Below are 18,226 nucleotides of genomic sequence, written 5' to 3' on the forward strand. Positions count from 1 at the left end.
ATGGCGTTGTGCACTGCCGACCAGACCCTCTTTGGCCCTAGGGAGGGAGGAAACTGTACTTCTATGGAGAATGTGGGTACCCCTGGAGCTGCCAGCAAGCATGTCAGACAGTGAGCGTGGCCTTCAGAATGGCACACGGCGTGCTGAACACTCATGCCCCTATGAAAAAGGCAAGGTGAACAAAGCCAGACATTGTCATGTTGTCATTAGATTTATCATCCTGGTGATGAGTGGAGCATGAGCTTAGTTTGAGAACAGATAGACAGTGAAATGTTCTATATTGCTGTATTCTTTCCGCAATTGCTATGCTATACTATTGCTATCAAGGTATTGCGCTACCAATTAGCAAGGTAGCATTTATTAAATTACACTATAAAAAATGCTGGGTTAAAAACAACCCAAGTTGGGTTGAAACTGCACCGACCCAACAATTGGGTTGTTTTAACCCAATGGTTGAGTTGTTCTTACCCAGCAATTGGGTTGTCTTAAGCAACATTTAACCCAACCACTGGGTTAAAACAACTCTACCATTGGGTTAATACAACCCAATTGTTGGGTCGGTGCAGTTTCAACCCAACTTGGGTTGTTTTTAACCCAGCATTTTTTAGAGTGTAGCTAATTAAAGCTAGCCAAGTTTGCACAATTAAAAATATTGATAAAATTTAAGAATATCATTTTAATTTAAATGTGTTAATTGCTCTTACTCGAAATTTGAAGTTAAGAGCAATTCAAATGTGTGAGTACAAAATAAAAATCTGCAAGTTCTGCTTACTTAAACATTTAAATTTAGATTTGATGTAACTGATTGCCTTAATTGTTTTAAGTTTTGCCAACTCTTTTACAGTGTAGTTGTTACATCCTCATGTTCTATGGAAATCAATAGCCAAATCTGATTATATTACCTGAGTGGGTCATTATATATTTACACGAGGCTGTCACATTAAAAACCACAAACACAGCCTAAAGTCATAGTGATGTCCGGGTTTGGCCGCATTTTTTGTACTTACTGCTCCAAAAACAAGCCATTTCGGCATCCTATCAGCTGAAATCTCACCTCTACTATGCCATGGCTGATGGTTCCATATGGCTTACGGCGAACTAGCAACAAGCTGATGACCATCACCATAGCGATAGCCACGGCAACCACCAGCAGCCCAACCATTGCCCCGCGGTTAAAAGTCTCCAAAACGTCCGGCTGCTGTGATAGAAAAGAAAAGAAACATTAGGAAATTACTTTCACATTCAGTAGTATTGTATACAGGGAACATATTAGCACCTGAGGGGGCATGACTTTATTTGTATAATATGGAAATGTATCCTACTTATTAATCTACTGCAGAACTGTTGCAACTCAACTAAGCATTTAGTAACATTTAGTTAAAGGTGAGGCAGGCCATTTTAGAGAGGCTTGAATAGCAAGCTAGCTTTGAAAGCATAATATATTATATATACATATACCTTCTATTAGTGATTGCTATCAGGATTCAAAGAGAGTTTCAACCAGCATAAGAACCATACTCTACCTTTAGCCTTCTCTACCTTTAAGTGGTTTGCATTTGTACTTACTATACATACAATAATGAGAAAAGGTTGGCAGTAATTTTTCAAGAGATAAAATAAGAAAACAAGACATTAGACTTAGACTAGACAACTAGATAATTCACAAATGAAAGCACTGACCAGCTCATCTCTCTGGATTCCTGGAGACTTGTAGACCACCTGCTTCAGCTCTACAGAGGTGTTGATCTGAGGAACACAGCAGCAGAGTTAATCGTGTGGGATTGAAAAAAAAACATTTTAATTTCTACTAAAGCTTTATGTCAAAAAGTTCTAAAAATGCTGTCAATCTATGTCGGAGAAAGTTTTTATGAGAGAAAAAATATCAGTAATTTTTTTTTTCATTCAAACTCCGATGGTGACATCCAGTGGTGAAGTTGCAAAATTGCAGAAATTCCAGTTTTGTCCAGAATAACATCCTGACATAGTACACTATAACTCCTGTACATATCCGGTACATCAAAAAGCTTATCTTAATTCCTTGAAGGGTGTGCGCTCTCAATTCTATTCCAATCTCATCAATAAAAATACTGGAAACTCTAAGCAGCTTTTTTCCACAGTAAACAATCTCCTGAAGCCGAAGTCATCCTAATCTATTGAGACCACAGTGGAGTGATGCAACAGCTTTATTGACTTTTCTAGATGTAAAGTCAATAACATTTGCTCTTCAATATCTGGCTCTTCCTCCCTGTCTCCACCGTCCTCCAACCACTCGCCCAGGAGATTACCATTCCTTCCACACTTTACTGAGGTTCAGCAGAGTCACATTGAGGAAACCATCAAAAAAATGAAGTCGTCCACCTGTACCTCGGATCCCATCCCGACTGTTGTGCTCAAGTTATTCATTCCCATTGTCAGCCCAATCATCACCCAGTTTGTTAATCCCTCTCTCAAAACTGGTCACGTCCCTCTTGCCATTAAAACTGCTGTCATCAGTCCTATACTTAAGAAACCAACCCTAGGTCTGGAGGTCCTTGTTAATTATAGGCCGATCTCCAACCTCACCTTCCTGTCAAAAGTTCTAGGAGAAGGAAGCCGCCTCTCAGCTACACAATCATCTAAAAAAAATACAACTTATTTGAGATATTTCAAGCAGGCTTTCGTTCAGCCCACAGCACCGAAACAGCTCTGCTTAGGGTGACAAATGACCTTCTAATGACAGCTGATTCAGGATCTTCATCACTGCTCATTCTCCTCGACCTATCAGCGGCATTCGACATCGTGGACCATACCATCCTTCTGGACCGCCTCCACAATACATTTGGACTGTCGGGAGCAGCACTGTAGTGGTTTCAGTCCTACCTTTCTTACAGGACTGAGCGTGTTATTTTGGGAGAATGTGATACCAGGCTGCTCCATGTTACATGTGGTGTTCCGCAGGGGTCGGTTCTCGGCCCAATCTTATTCATCCTCTACATTCTTCCCCTCAGTCCTGTCATCAGCAGACATGGACTATCTTTTCATTGTTATGCTGATGACATGAAACTTTATATCAAAACTGCCCAGAGCCCCTCCACAGCTCTGTCACGACTCACCACGTCTTGAGGAGATTAAGGCATGGATGGGAAGTAACTTCCTCCAGCTGAACTCCAGTAAAACTGAGGCACCACTGGTTGGCACCCCTCATCAGATCCACTCCTCTCCTAGCCTGACAAGCCAGACCCACATCAAGATGTTTGGTCTGGAAACTCACCATTGACAGGGCTCAATCCGAGGGGCGGGATAAACGGTTGTCTTTCAAACTCCCTCTGCACGCGATAGGATAGCGCTACACCAACCAGAGCAACGAAGGTGAAAAAGAGCTTGTTGATAGATTAAACATTCGCCGTATCCGGCCAGCAAAACCCCGAACACATCTTCCCTTTTTAAGAATGACTTCAGTGCTGTTCTTTGTTCTTTTCTCAGAGAAAAGCTTAACTCCAAGTCTTCCAGAGTCGCGGTCAAAGCTGATTTGAAAGACCGCCGTTCTCCAGTTTCTGTGTTTACTAGAAGCACGCAAACGCAACTCGGCCGTCGTCATTATGGCCCCGCCCACCGACTCTATACACGATGTGATGGGTCAGGAGTTAGGGGAATACAGTATTGAGAGTTCCTAGATTAAATTTGCTGCCGCTAGGGTGCGTCTAGATTTCTAGGCTACTCCTCTCCCTTATCCCAGCTCATCTTTGACAGCCAGATCATCATTTTCTCCTCCTCAGTCACAAATCTAGGGGTTGGGCTTGAGCCACAGCTGACCTTCAATGACCACATTAAGCACATAATTAAGTAAAACAAGAAAGTAAAACTTCCTTCCACCACCTTCGAAACATCTCCAAACTCTGTCCCTTTTTAACCTGGAGGTTTTTAAACTGCAATATGTTTTTATCAGAAAAATGCCATATTTAAATGTGGAATAAGTAGGCAGCAGGTAAAATTTTGTGCAAGTCACTTCAGTAAGAAAACACTTATTGTACATAAACATGTAAATGTGATATTTTGTGTCTGTTACAGCATATTTTGTCCTAACCTTCTCCTCGTATTCATAAGTTGGTCCTCTCTCAGAGGTGGTGTAGTCATACTCATCTACTGATGACACTGTGGACAGGCAGAAGAGTGACCTTACAGTTCATATTCAACTTCATATACACTGTACAGTAAATATATAAAATAAAAATAAACTATAATATGGTTATTTTATATTACAGGTAGTGTGATCAGAGCTTTAGGATTTACCTTTCTTTTCGTTAGGCTGGGGTTCTACATTAACCAAAAATAAAGAAAGGAATAAAGATAGTTAGTATTTTCAGACTTTTAACATGCTCAACACTTTCTGTGTTAAGCTCCATCCCCGTCCTCATAATGCATGTTTTGTGTGCATGTTGTACCGATGCGTGGTGGGTAAGGGCGGTTCTGGAAAGCTCTGTCCTCTTCCTCCTCATCATCTCGCTCTTCTTCGCTCTCAGCAGGAAGCAGCTCCTCTGTGGTGCGCGTCTCAGAAAAAGAAGTGGTCATGAGTTCGCTGATGTCCCCTCTCTCTGTTCTCACTAACTCCTCTGCAGAGACAGACAGATTAAGTAAAAGTTTTTAAAACATTAGAGGCAACAAAGGATTTCAAGAAATGTTCAACATCTTACGGATTTCGTCATGAAGTTTCTCAGCCAGGCCGGGGACTTTATAGAGCAGAGCCAGGCTTTGGTTCATCCTCTCTTCGATCACATGCAGGTGTGTGTACACCTTCAAACACAGAAAGGAAATAGCTTTTTCATTAATTTTTGTGTTGTCTGACAAGATCAAGCAATGAGTCGACATCACAGTTACGTCACTGCAGTTGCGTGCGCACTATGGTGGCAGGAACAGTGGTGGAAATGGGAGATCTACAGAATAAGCAAACACGTCTTCTTGTGCCTTTGGACAACAGAATCAGAATGCAAAAAAATATGGTTTTAATAGAACACTGTTGTCGAAGACAACCTTTGAAGCTAAATGCAGACTTTCACGTTTGCAAGCCATTAAACGGACAGAATGGACTGCTGAAACCTGCAACGATTTCACTACTATTAAAGCACGAGTTGTGATGTAAACAATAGGTCTACATAGTATTATCATACACAGTTCATAGAGGGCATAATGTATTAGCCCTACATATACAGCATGTAATATTTAAACATTTAAGCTGCACTCCGTAACTTTTGGCGCTCTAGGTTAATAAACAGAACTGCATGTGTCTTGCGGAAGAACATTGCAGCTTCTTTTATACTACTTCTAAAGCTACTTCTCTCTGTTAATGTCTATGGCAAGTCTCGCAGGGACTGTGCTCCTCTGCAGCGTTTCCTACCAGAACGGTCTGAAATAGTGCAATATAAACAGTTATTATAAGTGTACCATAATGATTCAGGGTAAGACAAAATTATGGTTTGGAAAATGGATTCATATTGTACATTCTCATTATATAATCTTTGTAAATCTTTGTAAAACACAAAAAAGGTACAGAGAGCAGCTCAATATAACATTTTTCACTTACAATTCTGAGAATGAAAAAAAAAGACTTTTCTCACAATTGTGACTTTATATATCACAATTATGAGAATTTGTTTTTGTTTTCTTCTAGATTTTCTTCTTTTTGAATTGTGAGACATAAACTATACTATACTTTATTATGTGGCAGAAACAAGCTTCCCAGGACTATTACTGCAGAACTTTTACTTTATACCACCAGGTAGGCTCCGCCCACAAAACAGTTGCATCGCCTACATTGAAATCTCATTGGTCCAAAATCCTGCCTCATGTAGCAGTATATTAAAAAAAACGTATGTTCTGATTCACTGTGATTCTATCAGGACAGAAAAAAATGTTGTCAAAGACACATGTCCTGGGGGGTACTCCAGAAAACAGGTTATATAAGCGTAAGTAAGCTGATAACCTCAACTTTCGGTTCCAAAAATTGAGGTAACTTTCAGGGTATGTAAGTAGCCATAGCAACTAGTTTTCTGAACATAACCTGCTCAGGAGCAATGGTGTGTTCCAGGGTTAGTTTGCTTAAGAGGTATTCAGATGTGTGTTATATAATTTAAATAGTTATATTAATATATACATTATTGCACAACCACCAAATTGGTTGGCGACGTGGACTAAGTAGATTATGCAAATCGCCATTAAACAAAAGAAGAAGAAGAAGTAGAATGGTGCACTCTTTCTTAGCGTCTGTTTCCATGGTGAATCATTGATTTGTCGCTCTGTTGAGAATGCGTGTTAACCGGGAACACACTCTGTGTTGTCTGAACTTTCTCCAGGACTCGTTTTTGGAACCACCATACCTCGAGGAAGCATGGTTTTTGTTAATCAACTGAGAGTTCAGAGTATATGTGAGGGTACGTTAACCTTGCTTTCTGGAATAATCCCCTGTTGAGTCAAGTTAGGAGGCGGTGATAAATAAAGACACGAATGGAAGAACAGATAGAGGTAGAGTCTCAAACCTGGAACTTCATCTGCTCAGCCTTTTGGGGGTCGGCTGACTCGATGTGCTGGTAATGACGTAGAGTGTGTCGTCGGTCCTTCTGCTCCGCGGCCATATAACGCTTCAGAGCCTGGAGCACACGGTCCGGCTGTTGTGAGTGTGCGAAGGAGAAAAAGAAAGTGAAATAATGTCAAAAACAAAGTGGGAGAGAACTACTGGAAATACAATATTGTGTACAAGAACATGCTATCACCTATGAGAAGATTAACAATAAAGAACTACAATTTAAAAAAAAGTTTCTGATTCGACCTAAATCTAACATTACCCTGGATGAATTATTACTGATTCTGTACAAATATACCTATTAAATATACTAATCGTTTCTTATTCTTAATATTTCTGTGACAATATTGTTCTATCTTACTTTTCTAGGATGGCCTAGTAGTGCAGCCGTACTAAATTAAACCACAACACAAGCCTCCCACTAGGGGGGGTATCCCAACCACTAGGGAGATCTCGGGGTGCAGTAAAGTTCGTTTTTCTTGCCATTGTTCTATAAATTGGCCAGTCTTACAAAGATATAAATACTACGATTAGTTTTAAGTGTGTAACCATTGTATATCGACATGAAAAATCACCTACATGAATTATAGCTGCGTATTTATGCTCAAAAACACTTTTATGCTCTATCACAGCGCTTGATGCCTAAGGGAACGTCTGCCAATTCCACCAAGTGGTTGAAATGTCTAATTTTATTAAATATGTTTTTTTTAATGTTTTTTTGTTTTTGTTTAAATGATCAAATTCCAATGTTGTGTATTATTGAGTGATTTTTTTTACAATGCAACAAAGCTGTGGAATTTTCTCTGTTTTCAAACATTACAAGTACTTTTAATTCATACAAATTATATGTTTCAACTGCATGGTGGAATTGGCAGACGCTCCCTTAGGCATCAAGCGCCGTGCTAGAGAGTAAACGTTTTTTGAGTATAAATATGCAGCGATAATTCATGTAGGTGATTTTGAATTGACATTTCATGTCGATATACAATGGTTACACACTTAAAACTGATCATAGTGTTTATATATTTGTAAGAATGGCGAATCTATAGAACAATGGCAAGGAAAACTAACTTTACAACACTCCGAGAGCCCCCTTGTGCTCGGGAGCATTTCTGTTGTGTTGTGGCATTTTCATTGTGTTGTGGCTTGTTTCCGTTGTGTTGTGGCGATTTCTTTGTGTTGTGGTTTAATTTAGTACGGCTGCACTCCTGGGCCACCTTACTTTTCCTTTTGCTAATATATCTGAACTTAAAAAAATGTCTTTATATATTGTATTGTGCTATTAATCTGGTAGCAGGTCTCAGATAAAGGGACGGACCTGAGGAGGGTCGCTCTGTACAGCGCTCAGGTAGCTTTCCAGAGCCAGTCTACGGTTGTTATTCAGGGTGGCAACCACACGGGCCAGGTGCGTCTCCACCAGCCTCTGCCTCTCACCGGCTACCTGCTCCTCGAGCGTCTGTAAAACAGACTGGAAATGCTGGGAAACAGAGAGGGGGGGGGGGGGGGGGGGGGGCGTGAGGAACGAGATGGAGAACAATTTGAAAATAGTCACAGTAATGACTTTAAACACATGAGGCAACATTCGCAACACATTTTACTTTTGAATTGTGACATATTGCGAGAGACCAGGATGTTCTACAATAACAACAAAAAATGTAGGGCAGGACCGGATTTATATCCAACAGGACTTGATTGGAGTGTTTAAAGTGGCATTTGAATAACAAAATGGTGCAAGGTCTGAATGCAAGTTCACTTCTGAAACATCACAGCACTCACTTTTGAAGATCTATTCTTTGCGATGAGGATAAAGATCAAGTTCATTATCAAGAAATCGATCATTATTTAAAGATAACATGCTAAATCCTCATGACCTTATGAAACATCATTTTCAAGCTATTTTACTTCAGAAATCTGGCAATTCAAAAATTCAAAGATAAACTTTTTTTAGGTTTGTTCTTGATTTTGCCCATCAGAACTGATTGGATTGTGACCCTATGGAGTCCTGAACATGACGTGGGGAAAAAATTATGTATATTGTGGCCACAAATTAACAATTCATTCCCACGACTTACTAAGACGTCAGCACGTTTTACTAATTAGTTACCTTGTTTAAATAAATCATGTGCACAATATATAACTTTGTTATGTTGGCTACGTTGTAATAATTTGTTCCTTTGTTCAAATCAAAAACAAAGGAATTCATAATGTGGACTTAGTAAATTCGTGCCCAAGAAAATATGAAGACTACCAATGCAAAAGCCTCTAAAAGCCACCTCGGTCAAAAATGAGATGATAGTGAGCGAATGCTCTCCTCACATAATATACATTCATCAAATAATTTCACTTCAAATCCCAGCCTCAGCCCATTCAGAAGTACTGGTTCTTAGGTAGAAACCTACACATAGGAGCCTGACAAAAATGTTTTGGATTTGGATTTAGAGGCTTTTGCATCTTCATGTGTATATTTTTTGTCTGCATATCATGTCCGTGGCTCCGTATTAACCACCCTAATGAACTGACACTGTGAACTATGCCAATGCAGTGAGGTTACCCAGTTATAGCAAAGGTCATATAAAGAAACAGAAGATCAGTCATTAAATAGTCAGAAGAAACTAAGTTATGACTGTTTTTGGTTCAAGAAGGGAAAAAATGCCTCAAAAGTGTAGAATATGACACACTATTGTAAGTTTAGGGTTGGAAGATTCTTGGTAACACTTTATTTCGGTCCTTTATTTTAAATGGTCCTTTTTGAACATTCCATTAAATATAAGTAACTTTGCATGTCATCTTATTCAACATATCATATCTACATGTAGAATTACTACGTCACAACTACATGTCAACTTATTCTAACCATAGGCCAAGCAGTCTACTAATACTCTACTAACAGTCTAATGGAGAGTTAGTAGACATGTAAGTGCATTATAAATTATCATCACCAGAATGTGTTTAAAGGCCAACCCAAATAAATTAAACCAGATATTTTTGAAAGAAGAAGTCTTGTATACTCGCCAGTCATTATTTGATCAAAAATACAGTTAAAACAGTAATATTTTGAGATATTATTATAATTAAAACATCTGTTTTCTATTTTAATGTTATAAAATGTAATTTATTCCTGTGATCAAAGCTTCAGAATTGCTACTCTAGTCTTCAGTGTCACATGATCCTTCAGAAATCATTCTAATAATATGACTCAAGAAACATTTCTCATTACATTTCTTCAAAAGATCAGCCTTTATTTGCAATATAAATCTTTAGTAACATTGTTAATGTATATACAACGCATCCTTGCTGTTTAAAAGTATTAATTTCTTTCAAAGTAAAACATCTCACTGGCGCCAAACTTTAGAACGGTAGTGTACAAGTAGCCTGCATGACCGAAACAACTCCTGTGTTTATTTTACCTCATTCAGCGCCTGGCGGTCTGACTTGGGCAGGTTCTTTGACTGGTTGTCTGCCTCTGCCCACTCCTTCATGATCTGCGTGCACAAATAAAGTCACATGATTCTATTCCGTCTTACACGCTCTTCTGGGTCACATAAGGACTTAAAGGTCTACACATACCTAAAAGGTCTTGCCTGCCTCACCTCATTGATGCGTTTCATTCGCCGCTCCTCCAGGTCCATCTTGGCACGCAGGAAGTTAGCATGTTCACTGTCGTCGCCCGGCATCTCGAAGTAAACATCCACGCCATCTGTAGGACGAGGAGTGGGCACTACCGACAGGAGAGAAAGAGTTCATGAAGCACCAATCAGTGACTTTTCAATCAATTAAATCTATCAAAGAGGATAAGAAGGATCACTACAGCTTAGTGAGACTGAAGTAGCATCAATACAAGCAGTGTGTTAACTTTAAAGCTTCAACATTGCTTTATATAATAGGGACTAAAGAGGAAGCATTAAAAATGCAATGCTATTTAACCTTATGCTTACTGTTTAACCTCTGCTGAGTGTCTGTGTGTGTGAGAGAGACAATTTATGACTCGTTGTAAGACTCACGGTTGTCCAGCCGCGTTTGAGGTTGGGTGGAGGCTTTGGCAGTCTGGAGGTTCTTGTCGTAGTAGAAGTTGTCCATGTAGTCTTGGCCCTGGAAATGAGAGTCGATGGGATACTCATACTCTTCTTGGTCCTTCACTGTTGTGACGGCTTCCTCCTCCTCCTCAGCTTCCTCTACCTCAGCTGCCTCATCTTCATTGCCTTCCTCCTCCTCCTCCTCTTCCTCCTCGGCTTCTTCCTCCACTACCTCTTCGTCTTCTTCCTCCATGTCATCTTCCTCCATGTCCGTCTCAGGGGAAGGACTGGGAGTGGGTGGTGTCGTTTTGGCACTGATCGAGCAGGAAGGATTTTAAAGTGAATTGGGTTATTACCACATTTTGTCAGTTGTAGGTCAAGGTGCAATCAGTGCAGTCTGATTCTCAAAGGAATGACTCTAATGAGTTGATTCATTGTAGTGAATCAAACACACAATGCAACTAGTATAGTCTTTTTCCTGAACGACTCTCCTGAGCTGATTCTTTTTGATAGATTCAAACATTTAACACGACCAGTTTAGTCTGATTCATAAATGGATTACTCATACTCATTTAATCACATACAGTGCAACCAACTCATATGAGTAATCCGTTTATGAAAATAATTGCCTCATAAGTCTCATTCCTAAAAATACTATCTACTTATGAGGCAATTCTTTTTAGTGAATCAAACACATATGGTGCAACCATTATAGTCTGAGGCTAAAATGTGTATGCCCTTCACTCGCTAACTTCCCCTTCAGTCTTGTGGACGCAATTGTGCGTCATTGCTTACATTGCACAAGTACCGACTACAGGTAGAACTTGTGCATAAGGTTTAAATGAAATGCACTAAGCCCTTGATCACAAGGAATTCACTATGGAGCCGATTTTTTATTTATTATTTAAACAGCCTTTTTACTTATGAATTTGTTTTATGTACCATTCTATATGCATATAATATATTGGAGAAAATATATAAAATCCTATAGGTACAGTCAAATCAACATTTTTTCAGACACCTTCAACATTCTTTTCACAATATCACGGTTTATTCACAATAGTTTAAAAATGGTAATAAAATATGACAAGACCTCAGAGTTAAACTGTGTTAGAACAAATTCCTCTTCATAATGTCAGATAACTTTGATAGAAAGGTAAGTAGTGTATTAAAATCAAACAATCAGCTTTCTCAATTTAAGTAAACAATTAGATAATGCCAATTTAGGTCAACAATTACCAAGAAACGTTCCATTTTTTTCAGTCTGTGGTGTAAAAGGTCACTTTCGCATTTAAAGAAAAAACACTTCAATTCAATAATGCACATTAGCAAAACATGGTCGGGTCAAAGTGTCTAAATAGTTTTGGTCCCAAATTTGTATCAATTTTACTGGTAGTGTCACTGTATGAAGAGTGCATAGTGTATAGTATACACTGTATAGTGTCCTGCACCCACTAGTAAAAAAATACAGTATATCTGGCATCTGAATATATTTTGGTTTAACTGTATGAGCTGTTAATTAAGAATAAAATTAGACGAACGAAAAAATTTAAAATAATAATTTGTATAAACTTTGTGAACGCAAGGTAACTGCAAGTATTAAGCGATTAAATCTCAAATAATTAATATATTATACACTTCTGTTAAGTTCGATCTGCTGTGACATCGCTATCACATTGGACACAAGTGCACACTGCAGTAGACTTTCTCCCTCTTTCAAAATCGAGGGGATGAGGGTCTTTCCATAAAAACTGCCCTCGTCCACTTTACGAAGTGGAACACACTTAAAAATGGCGCCGGAGATTCCCTCAAGGGGAAGTGCTTAGGGAAATTTGCGAGTGTGTGTCCGAAAGTGGAGTGGAACGCAGCCTGATCGTTAAAATTAATTAATCTTTTGAGGTGATTCTTTTTAGTGGATCAAAAACATACAGTGCAATGAATGTAGGATGATTCCTGAATGAAAGCATCACATGAGTCGGTTCTTGCTAGTGAATCAAACATACAGCGCAGCCAGTCTGGTCTGATTCCTGAATGAATGACTCTGAGCTGACTGCTTTTAGTAAATAAAAAAACAGCACAACCAGTGTAGTGTTTCCCGGATGAAAGATTCATACAAGTCTGTTCTTTTTAATGATCAAAAAAGAATCCAGCATAGTCCGATTCCTGAATGAGTGACTCTTATGAGGTGTTTTAGTGAATCAAAATACACTGATTTCTGAGCTAATGACTCTACTGAGTTGGTTCTTTTCAGTGAACCAAATACAGATTACAAATACAATCATTTAGTTGATGATCATTTAGTACAATCATTTAGTTGATTTAGTTAGGATACATTTTGCAAGAATTTCTTTAGGTCCGGTTTTACAGACAGGGCTTAGATTAAGCCAGGATTAGGCATTAGTTTAATTCAGATATTATAGTAGCTTTTATAAATGTGCCTTAGAAAAAAAAAAAAAAAAAAAAAACATAACTGGTGTCCATCTTGAGACCAAACAATGGCAGTAACATATTATAAGATATTTAGTCCAAGATTAAATTGGCTTCCAGTTCGACCTCGTTCATGACTGCCATCGAGTGTAAAAACGCGAAAAGTGAAGCTTGAATTTACGGGTATGTCCCTCTTTGGCTGATGTTCTTTCAAGATGGAGGAGCAACATGGCGACCGGCATTCAAACCCCTCACCCGTATGTATTTTCAATGGCATATTATAAACTTATGAAAATACTTTATTACTTGAAAGAAGTAAATATACATTAATGAGCACATATATTTTTGAAAGAACTAAGTGTTTTTAGCTAAGAAAAAACTAAAAAAGTTATAAAGTGTAGCTTTAACTAAAATGGATTCAAACCTGCATCTAAACATTGTCCTATATGATGCTAATTATTAAAGTACGGATTAACAGTCCGTTATGCTTAAAATAATGACTGTTCCCATATAAAGCTTTTTGACCACCAAACTTCTTCACCTGGTGATAACTTTTTCCCCCGTCATGGAGACGAGGGGTGTTGTTTCTCCTTGTATAGTGTCTGCAGTGTCTGTTTCCCCCCGTCCACTCGATCCTGCCCTGCCGGGGCAACAGACGTACTCCACCCCACGGAAACGGTCACCGCACGGCAACAACATCCCATAACTATGCAGCTCCAGACTGTCAGCTGTGCAAGCCTAATGAACAGGGCAAAAGATGAATGACTGCAGCAGTGCTTTAAATTTTTTTTGAAGTGCATTATTTCTTTTTTTTATCTTTTTGTAATTGCTCGTACATGTCAGGGTGAAACGACCTATAAAACTAAAATGGAAAAAACTGGAGTACCGGGAGATAACTGGTGATAATGCAGAGAGGAAATGAGAAAAAGAAGATCATAGATCACAGCGGGCGACTGCAATTTCACAGGCATCACACTAACCATTAAGGATGTGAAGCTATTAAAGTTGAATTCCAGTTCTTTCAATACTTTTTCAGGTTGTAATTTTGCGAGCTTTTATTATTTACCTCTTTGGCGATGTTGTGCCAGTACACGTAGCTCTCACAAGAATCCATCTGCTCCTGGTGCAAGAAACGGCAGCGATCCGGGACCAGGAGCGCATCACTGACATACTCACCCGCTGAGAGACAGAAAAAGAGTGAAACCCAATAAAATCACAGTCACTAAAAGATTAATCAAAAAAGATTATTAATGAAGCATGAAGCTACACCAGCATTCGAAAGTTTGGGGTCAGTTTATTCTTTTCTTCAGCAAGCACACATTAAATTGATCAAAACTGACAGTAAAGACATTTATAATGTTACAAAAGATTTACATTTCAAATAAATGCTGTTCTTTTGAACCTTCAATTCATCAGAGAATCCTGAAAAAAACACCAGACTTAAAAAAATAATGTTTCCACAAAAATATTAAAGGTGCCCTAGAATGAGTTGAAACAATATTTTAAATCGTATCTACATAGAGGATATGTGGCTTATTTAATGGCAAAAATAGTCCAGATATGGATTTACAGGTCCATTTACAACTCTAGAAATTGCCCCTAGAATGAAACGTCTTTTTTTGCCTTATTTGGAAGGGTCATGAATATTAATATTTAGTTCTGCTCTGATTGGCTGTTTCACTGCACGGCTCATTTCTGTAGCTCACTGTGACAGCAAACACTGTCTCTACTGCCCCTATATGTTTGAACCTGTTTCTGACGAAAATGCAGATTTTGTGGAGCAACCAATTGTTTTGAGATTGGAAATGGATGCTTCTGTGTGGTAAATGTAGTCTCTATTTTCTCTATTTTTGGGGCGGCAGTGGCTCAGTGGTTCATGTAGATTGTCTACAAACCGAAAGGTTGGTGGTTCGATCCCCGGTTCCGCCTGACCAAGTGTCGAGGTGTCCTTGAGCAAGACACCTAACCCCAGCTGCTCCCGATGAGCTGGATGGTGCCTTACATGGCTGACATCGCCGTCGGTGTATGAATGGGTGAATGTGAGGCAAAATGTAAAGCGCTTTGGATGGCCATAGGGTCTGTTAAAAGCGCTATATAAATGCAGTCCATTTATTTTCAGTAAGAACCTAACTGTTACGTCAATACTAGAACTTCAGCCTAAACGTTAACTAGCATATAACATTAACTTTACACGTTAACTCATTACAAGTTAACTTTACATGTTAAAGCTACACTGTGTGATATTTTCCCCCATCTAGCGGTCAAAAGTTATATGACCATCCAGTGAATATTAGTTTCTGTTCCTCTCAATTCTGATTTCGTTTTAACTCCTACGGTGGCCGATTTAGTCCAAGATTAACACGACAATCCCCCTCTTCACATTCGACGCGAAACAAAACGCGAAAGGCAAAGCTTGAATTTACGGATATGTCCCTCTTTGGCTACTGTACTTTCAAGATGGAGGGGCAACATGGCGACCGGCATTCGAACCCCTCACCCGTATGTATTTTCAATGGCATATTATGAACTTACGAGAATACTTTATTACTTGAAAGAAGTAAATATACATTAAAGGGGGGGTGAAACACTCAGTTTCAGTCAGTGTCATGTCAATCTTGAGTACCTATAGAGTAGCATTGCATCCTGCATATCTCCGAAAAGTCTTTATTTTTTTAATAATTATATAAGAAAGATGCGCTGTTCCGAGTCTTTCCAAAAAAAGCCGAGCGGGTGGGGGCGTGTCGTGTGAGCGGAGCTAAATAATGACGTGTGCAGCAGCGCGCTGTGTGTTGAGTCGAGTCCGTCATCCCTAACAGCGGGAAAAAAACTTTATTCAAAATAAAAATATGACTTTTAATCAGATACAGCCATACATCTATGATCCGGAATCAGACCCAGAGGCTGCAGTTGAACAGGAGCAGCAGCAAAAACGACTAGAGCAGGACGTCTGTATGTGGTAAGTTACAAGTTATACACTAACTATATAATATGCTTAGCGGCTTGTGTTATTTACATATTTATACTTGAATTATATCGTCGTATTTTTGTCTTTGAAGGTGTACATGTGGGAAGTGCAGTTGTGCACGTGTGTTTGTGTGTTTACGCGTGGTTTGTGTAGAGACATTTGAAGCAGTCTCACTCACCCTTCTAACGTTGGGACTGCTCCATCCTTCAGCATTAGGCGATTGGGAAAATGCGGCGTCGAGCTGGGCCTTGTGAAACAGTCGGCACCGAAATGCAGCGAACAGATATAAACATTCGCGCAACTCAGTTGCTGATCCGGAAAAGCAAATTACATCCACTGTTGCCTTAACGCGGGGTTTTGGAGAATCTGTGCAAGACTGTCTTGGTCTGGCAACCAAAAACGCACTTTTTTGGTGACATTATGTGTAATTGTCACCTGTCCAGAAATCTACAAACCAGCGCTTTGATGGGCGTAGGCTGTTGCTTTCGCTCTCTCCCTCTCTCTCTCTCACGCGCTTCCGGTAGAATTGTCCGTAAGGCCCATACAAGGAAATTCCGCCCCCACTAACGTCAATGGGGACGCATGATCTCAAAAAACTTGCCGAAACTTATGACTAACCGGAAGTAGTATTTTTGACAAAGAAATACTCCCATCAAACGTCCACCTTAACTTTTGAAACTTTGTCTATGTTTAGTATGGGATTCCAAGTCTTTAACAGTGTAAAAAGATCAGTATGCATGAAACAGCATTTCACCCCCCCTTTAATGAGCACATATATTTTGTTTTTAGCTAAGAATAAACTAAAAAAGTTACACAGTGTAGCTTTAACTCATAAAGTCAGCAGTCACAACTTTGTTTTTAGCATTGTAAAAACATTTGAATTATTGTAATGTGTCACTGTATAGCGTCTTCACTTTGAATCACAAACTCTAAACAGCGGGCTTGAGCACCCTGCCCTTTTGAAAGTGAAAGTGCTCTTTTCGATCACACCACAGTGCCCTCGCGAACGTAATTTCTAATTTCTACCGGAGGTGATTTAACCAGCCGAACGCGGTTTCTACCCAGGGGGACGACAGTCAAGAAGTGGATAAAATCACTACTTACTGCTTGCTGGAATATGCCCCTGTCTCCAGTATCAGACGCTGAGCGAAGCCTGCTTGATATTGTCCCAGGTTAGAAAAACTGTCCGTGGTGAAATGGGCCGAGCAAACAAACAACTTTAAATTAAATTGTGACGCTTCCTTGTGTGACGCTTGTTTGTTCACAATACCTGCAGAACTTGCGATGATTCGGCTATGCAGTTCCGCCTGGCCTACAACATGCTGGCATATGCAAATGTTGGGGGCGTACATATTAATGATCCCGACTGTTGCGTATCAGTAGGTGTAATGTTGAGATTTGCGTGGCGTTTTTCAGATTTACATATGAAGGCGTCAGCAATGGTGTTTGAGACTCACGGTAGGGGATTTCCATGTAATGAACTCTTGTTATTCAATAAAGTTACTTCAATTTTTCATTCTAGGGCACCTATATTGTTTTCAACATTGATCACACAAATATAACAGAACATTACAGAACAATATATTACATTACAAAACATTTAACATTAGAAAATATTTTAAATTGTTGCAATAATTCATATTTACTGTATTTTTAATCAAATAAACCTATCTTTCAAAACACACCAATTTAATAATAATGACTAGAAACTATACTGTAAATAAATTCCAAGACAAACGATTGAGAAATTCGCTAGACAATACCAGAGATTAAAAAAAAAAAAAAAAAAAAAAGTGGTGTTAGCATTTTTGCAAATGCCCACGTGAGCTGATGAGGCAAATCTTAGAAGTGGCAACTCAAAATATGTGCAGTATGTGAGCAGAAACCAAGGACAAAAGATCCTCAGAGCCAAACAGCTGCACAAGCATTACATATTCATCAACATTAGTACTGAGCCAACAGATTTATGATTTATTTCTTTATTTTTGGTTGTGATATAACATATTTGTACGGCATTGCAGAGTACAATGCACTACAAAAGGATGCTGTCATATCTCAGAAACATCATGTACGTTCTCACAATTTATTGTTAAAGAGCCCCTATTATACTACTTCTAATTTTGCTTTGGAGGTCTCCTACAGAAGGTTTACATGCATCCAAGGTCAACAACACTTTCATGTTCTCATAATATAGATTGCAGCATCTCCTCTTTTCTAACAGTGTCTGAAACGGCTCAATAAAGGATATGATCTCTCTAAAGCCCTCCT

The 18,226-nt window shown here is 39.1% G+C and overlaps 1 protein-coding gene across 2 annotated transcripts in view; it reads right to left on the minus strand.

Annotated features, from left to right (window-relative positions):
- The window catches only part of aplp1 (amyloid beta (A4) precursor-like protein 1), an 80,873-nt gene that overhangs the window by 4,417 nt on the left and 58,230 nt on the right, over nucleotides 1-18,226 (minus strand). For both annotated transcript variants that reach the window (XM_067450276.1, XM_067450277.1), the window contains exons 4-16: nucleotides 14,060-14,172; nucleotides 13,535-13,731; nucleotides 10,555-10,880; nucleotides 10,144-10,271; nucleotides 9,961-10,035; nucleotides 7,872-8,030; nucleotides 6,510-6,638; nucleotides 4,671-4,770; nucleotides 4,422-4,589; nucleotides 4,270-4,293; nucleotides 4,064-4,131; nucleotides 1,681-1,746; nucleotides 1,055-1,198 (exon numbers count right to left, since the gene is read on the minus strand). In XM_067450276.1, coding sequence (XP_067306377.1) covers nucleotides 1,055-1,198; nucleotides 1,681-1,746; nucleotides 4,064-4,131; nucleotides 4,270-4,293; nucleotides 4,422-4,589; nucleotides 4,671-4,770; nucleotides 6,510-6,638; nucleotides 7,872-8,030; nucleotides 9,961-10,035; nucleotides 10,144-10,271; nucleotides 10,555-10,880; nucleotides 13,535-13,731; nucleotides 14,060-14,172 — 1,697 coding nt within the window. The remainder of the gene's footprint in view (nucleotides 1-1,054; nucleotides 1,199-1,680; nucleotides 1,747-4,063; nucleotides 4,132-4,269; nucleotides 4,294-4,421; nucleotides 4,590-4,670; nucleotides 4,771-6,509; nucleotides 6,639-7,871; nucleotides 8,031-9,960; nucleotides 10,036-10,143; nucleotides 10,272-10,554; nucleotides 10,881-13,534; nucleotides 13,732-14,059; nucleotides 14,173-18,226) is intronic.

The sequence above is a fragment of the Pseudorasbora parva genome, chromosome 8 (assembly GCF_024679245.1).
Source record: "Pseudorasbora parva isolate DD20220531a chromosome 8, ASM2467924v1, whole genome shotgun sequence".
In the NCBI taxonomy this organism is placed as follows: domain Eukaryota; kingdom Metazoa; phylum Chordata; class Actinopteri; order Cypriniformes; family Gobionidae; genus Pseudorasbora; species Pseudorasbora parva.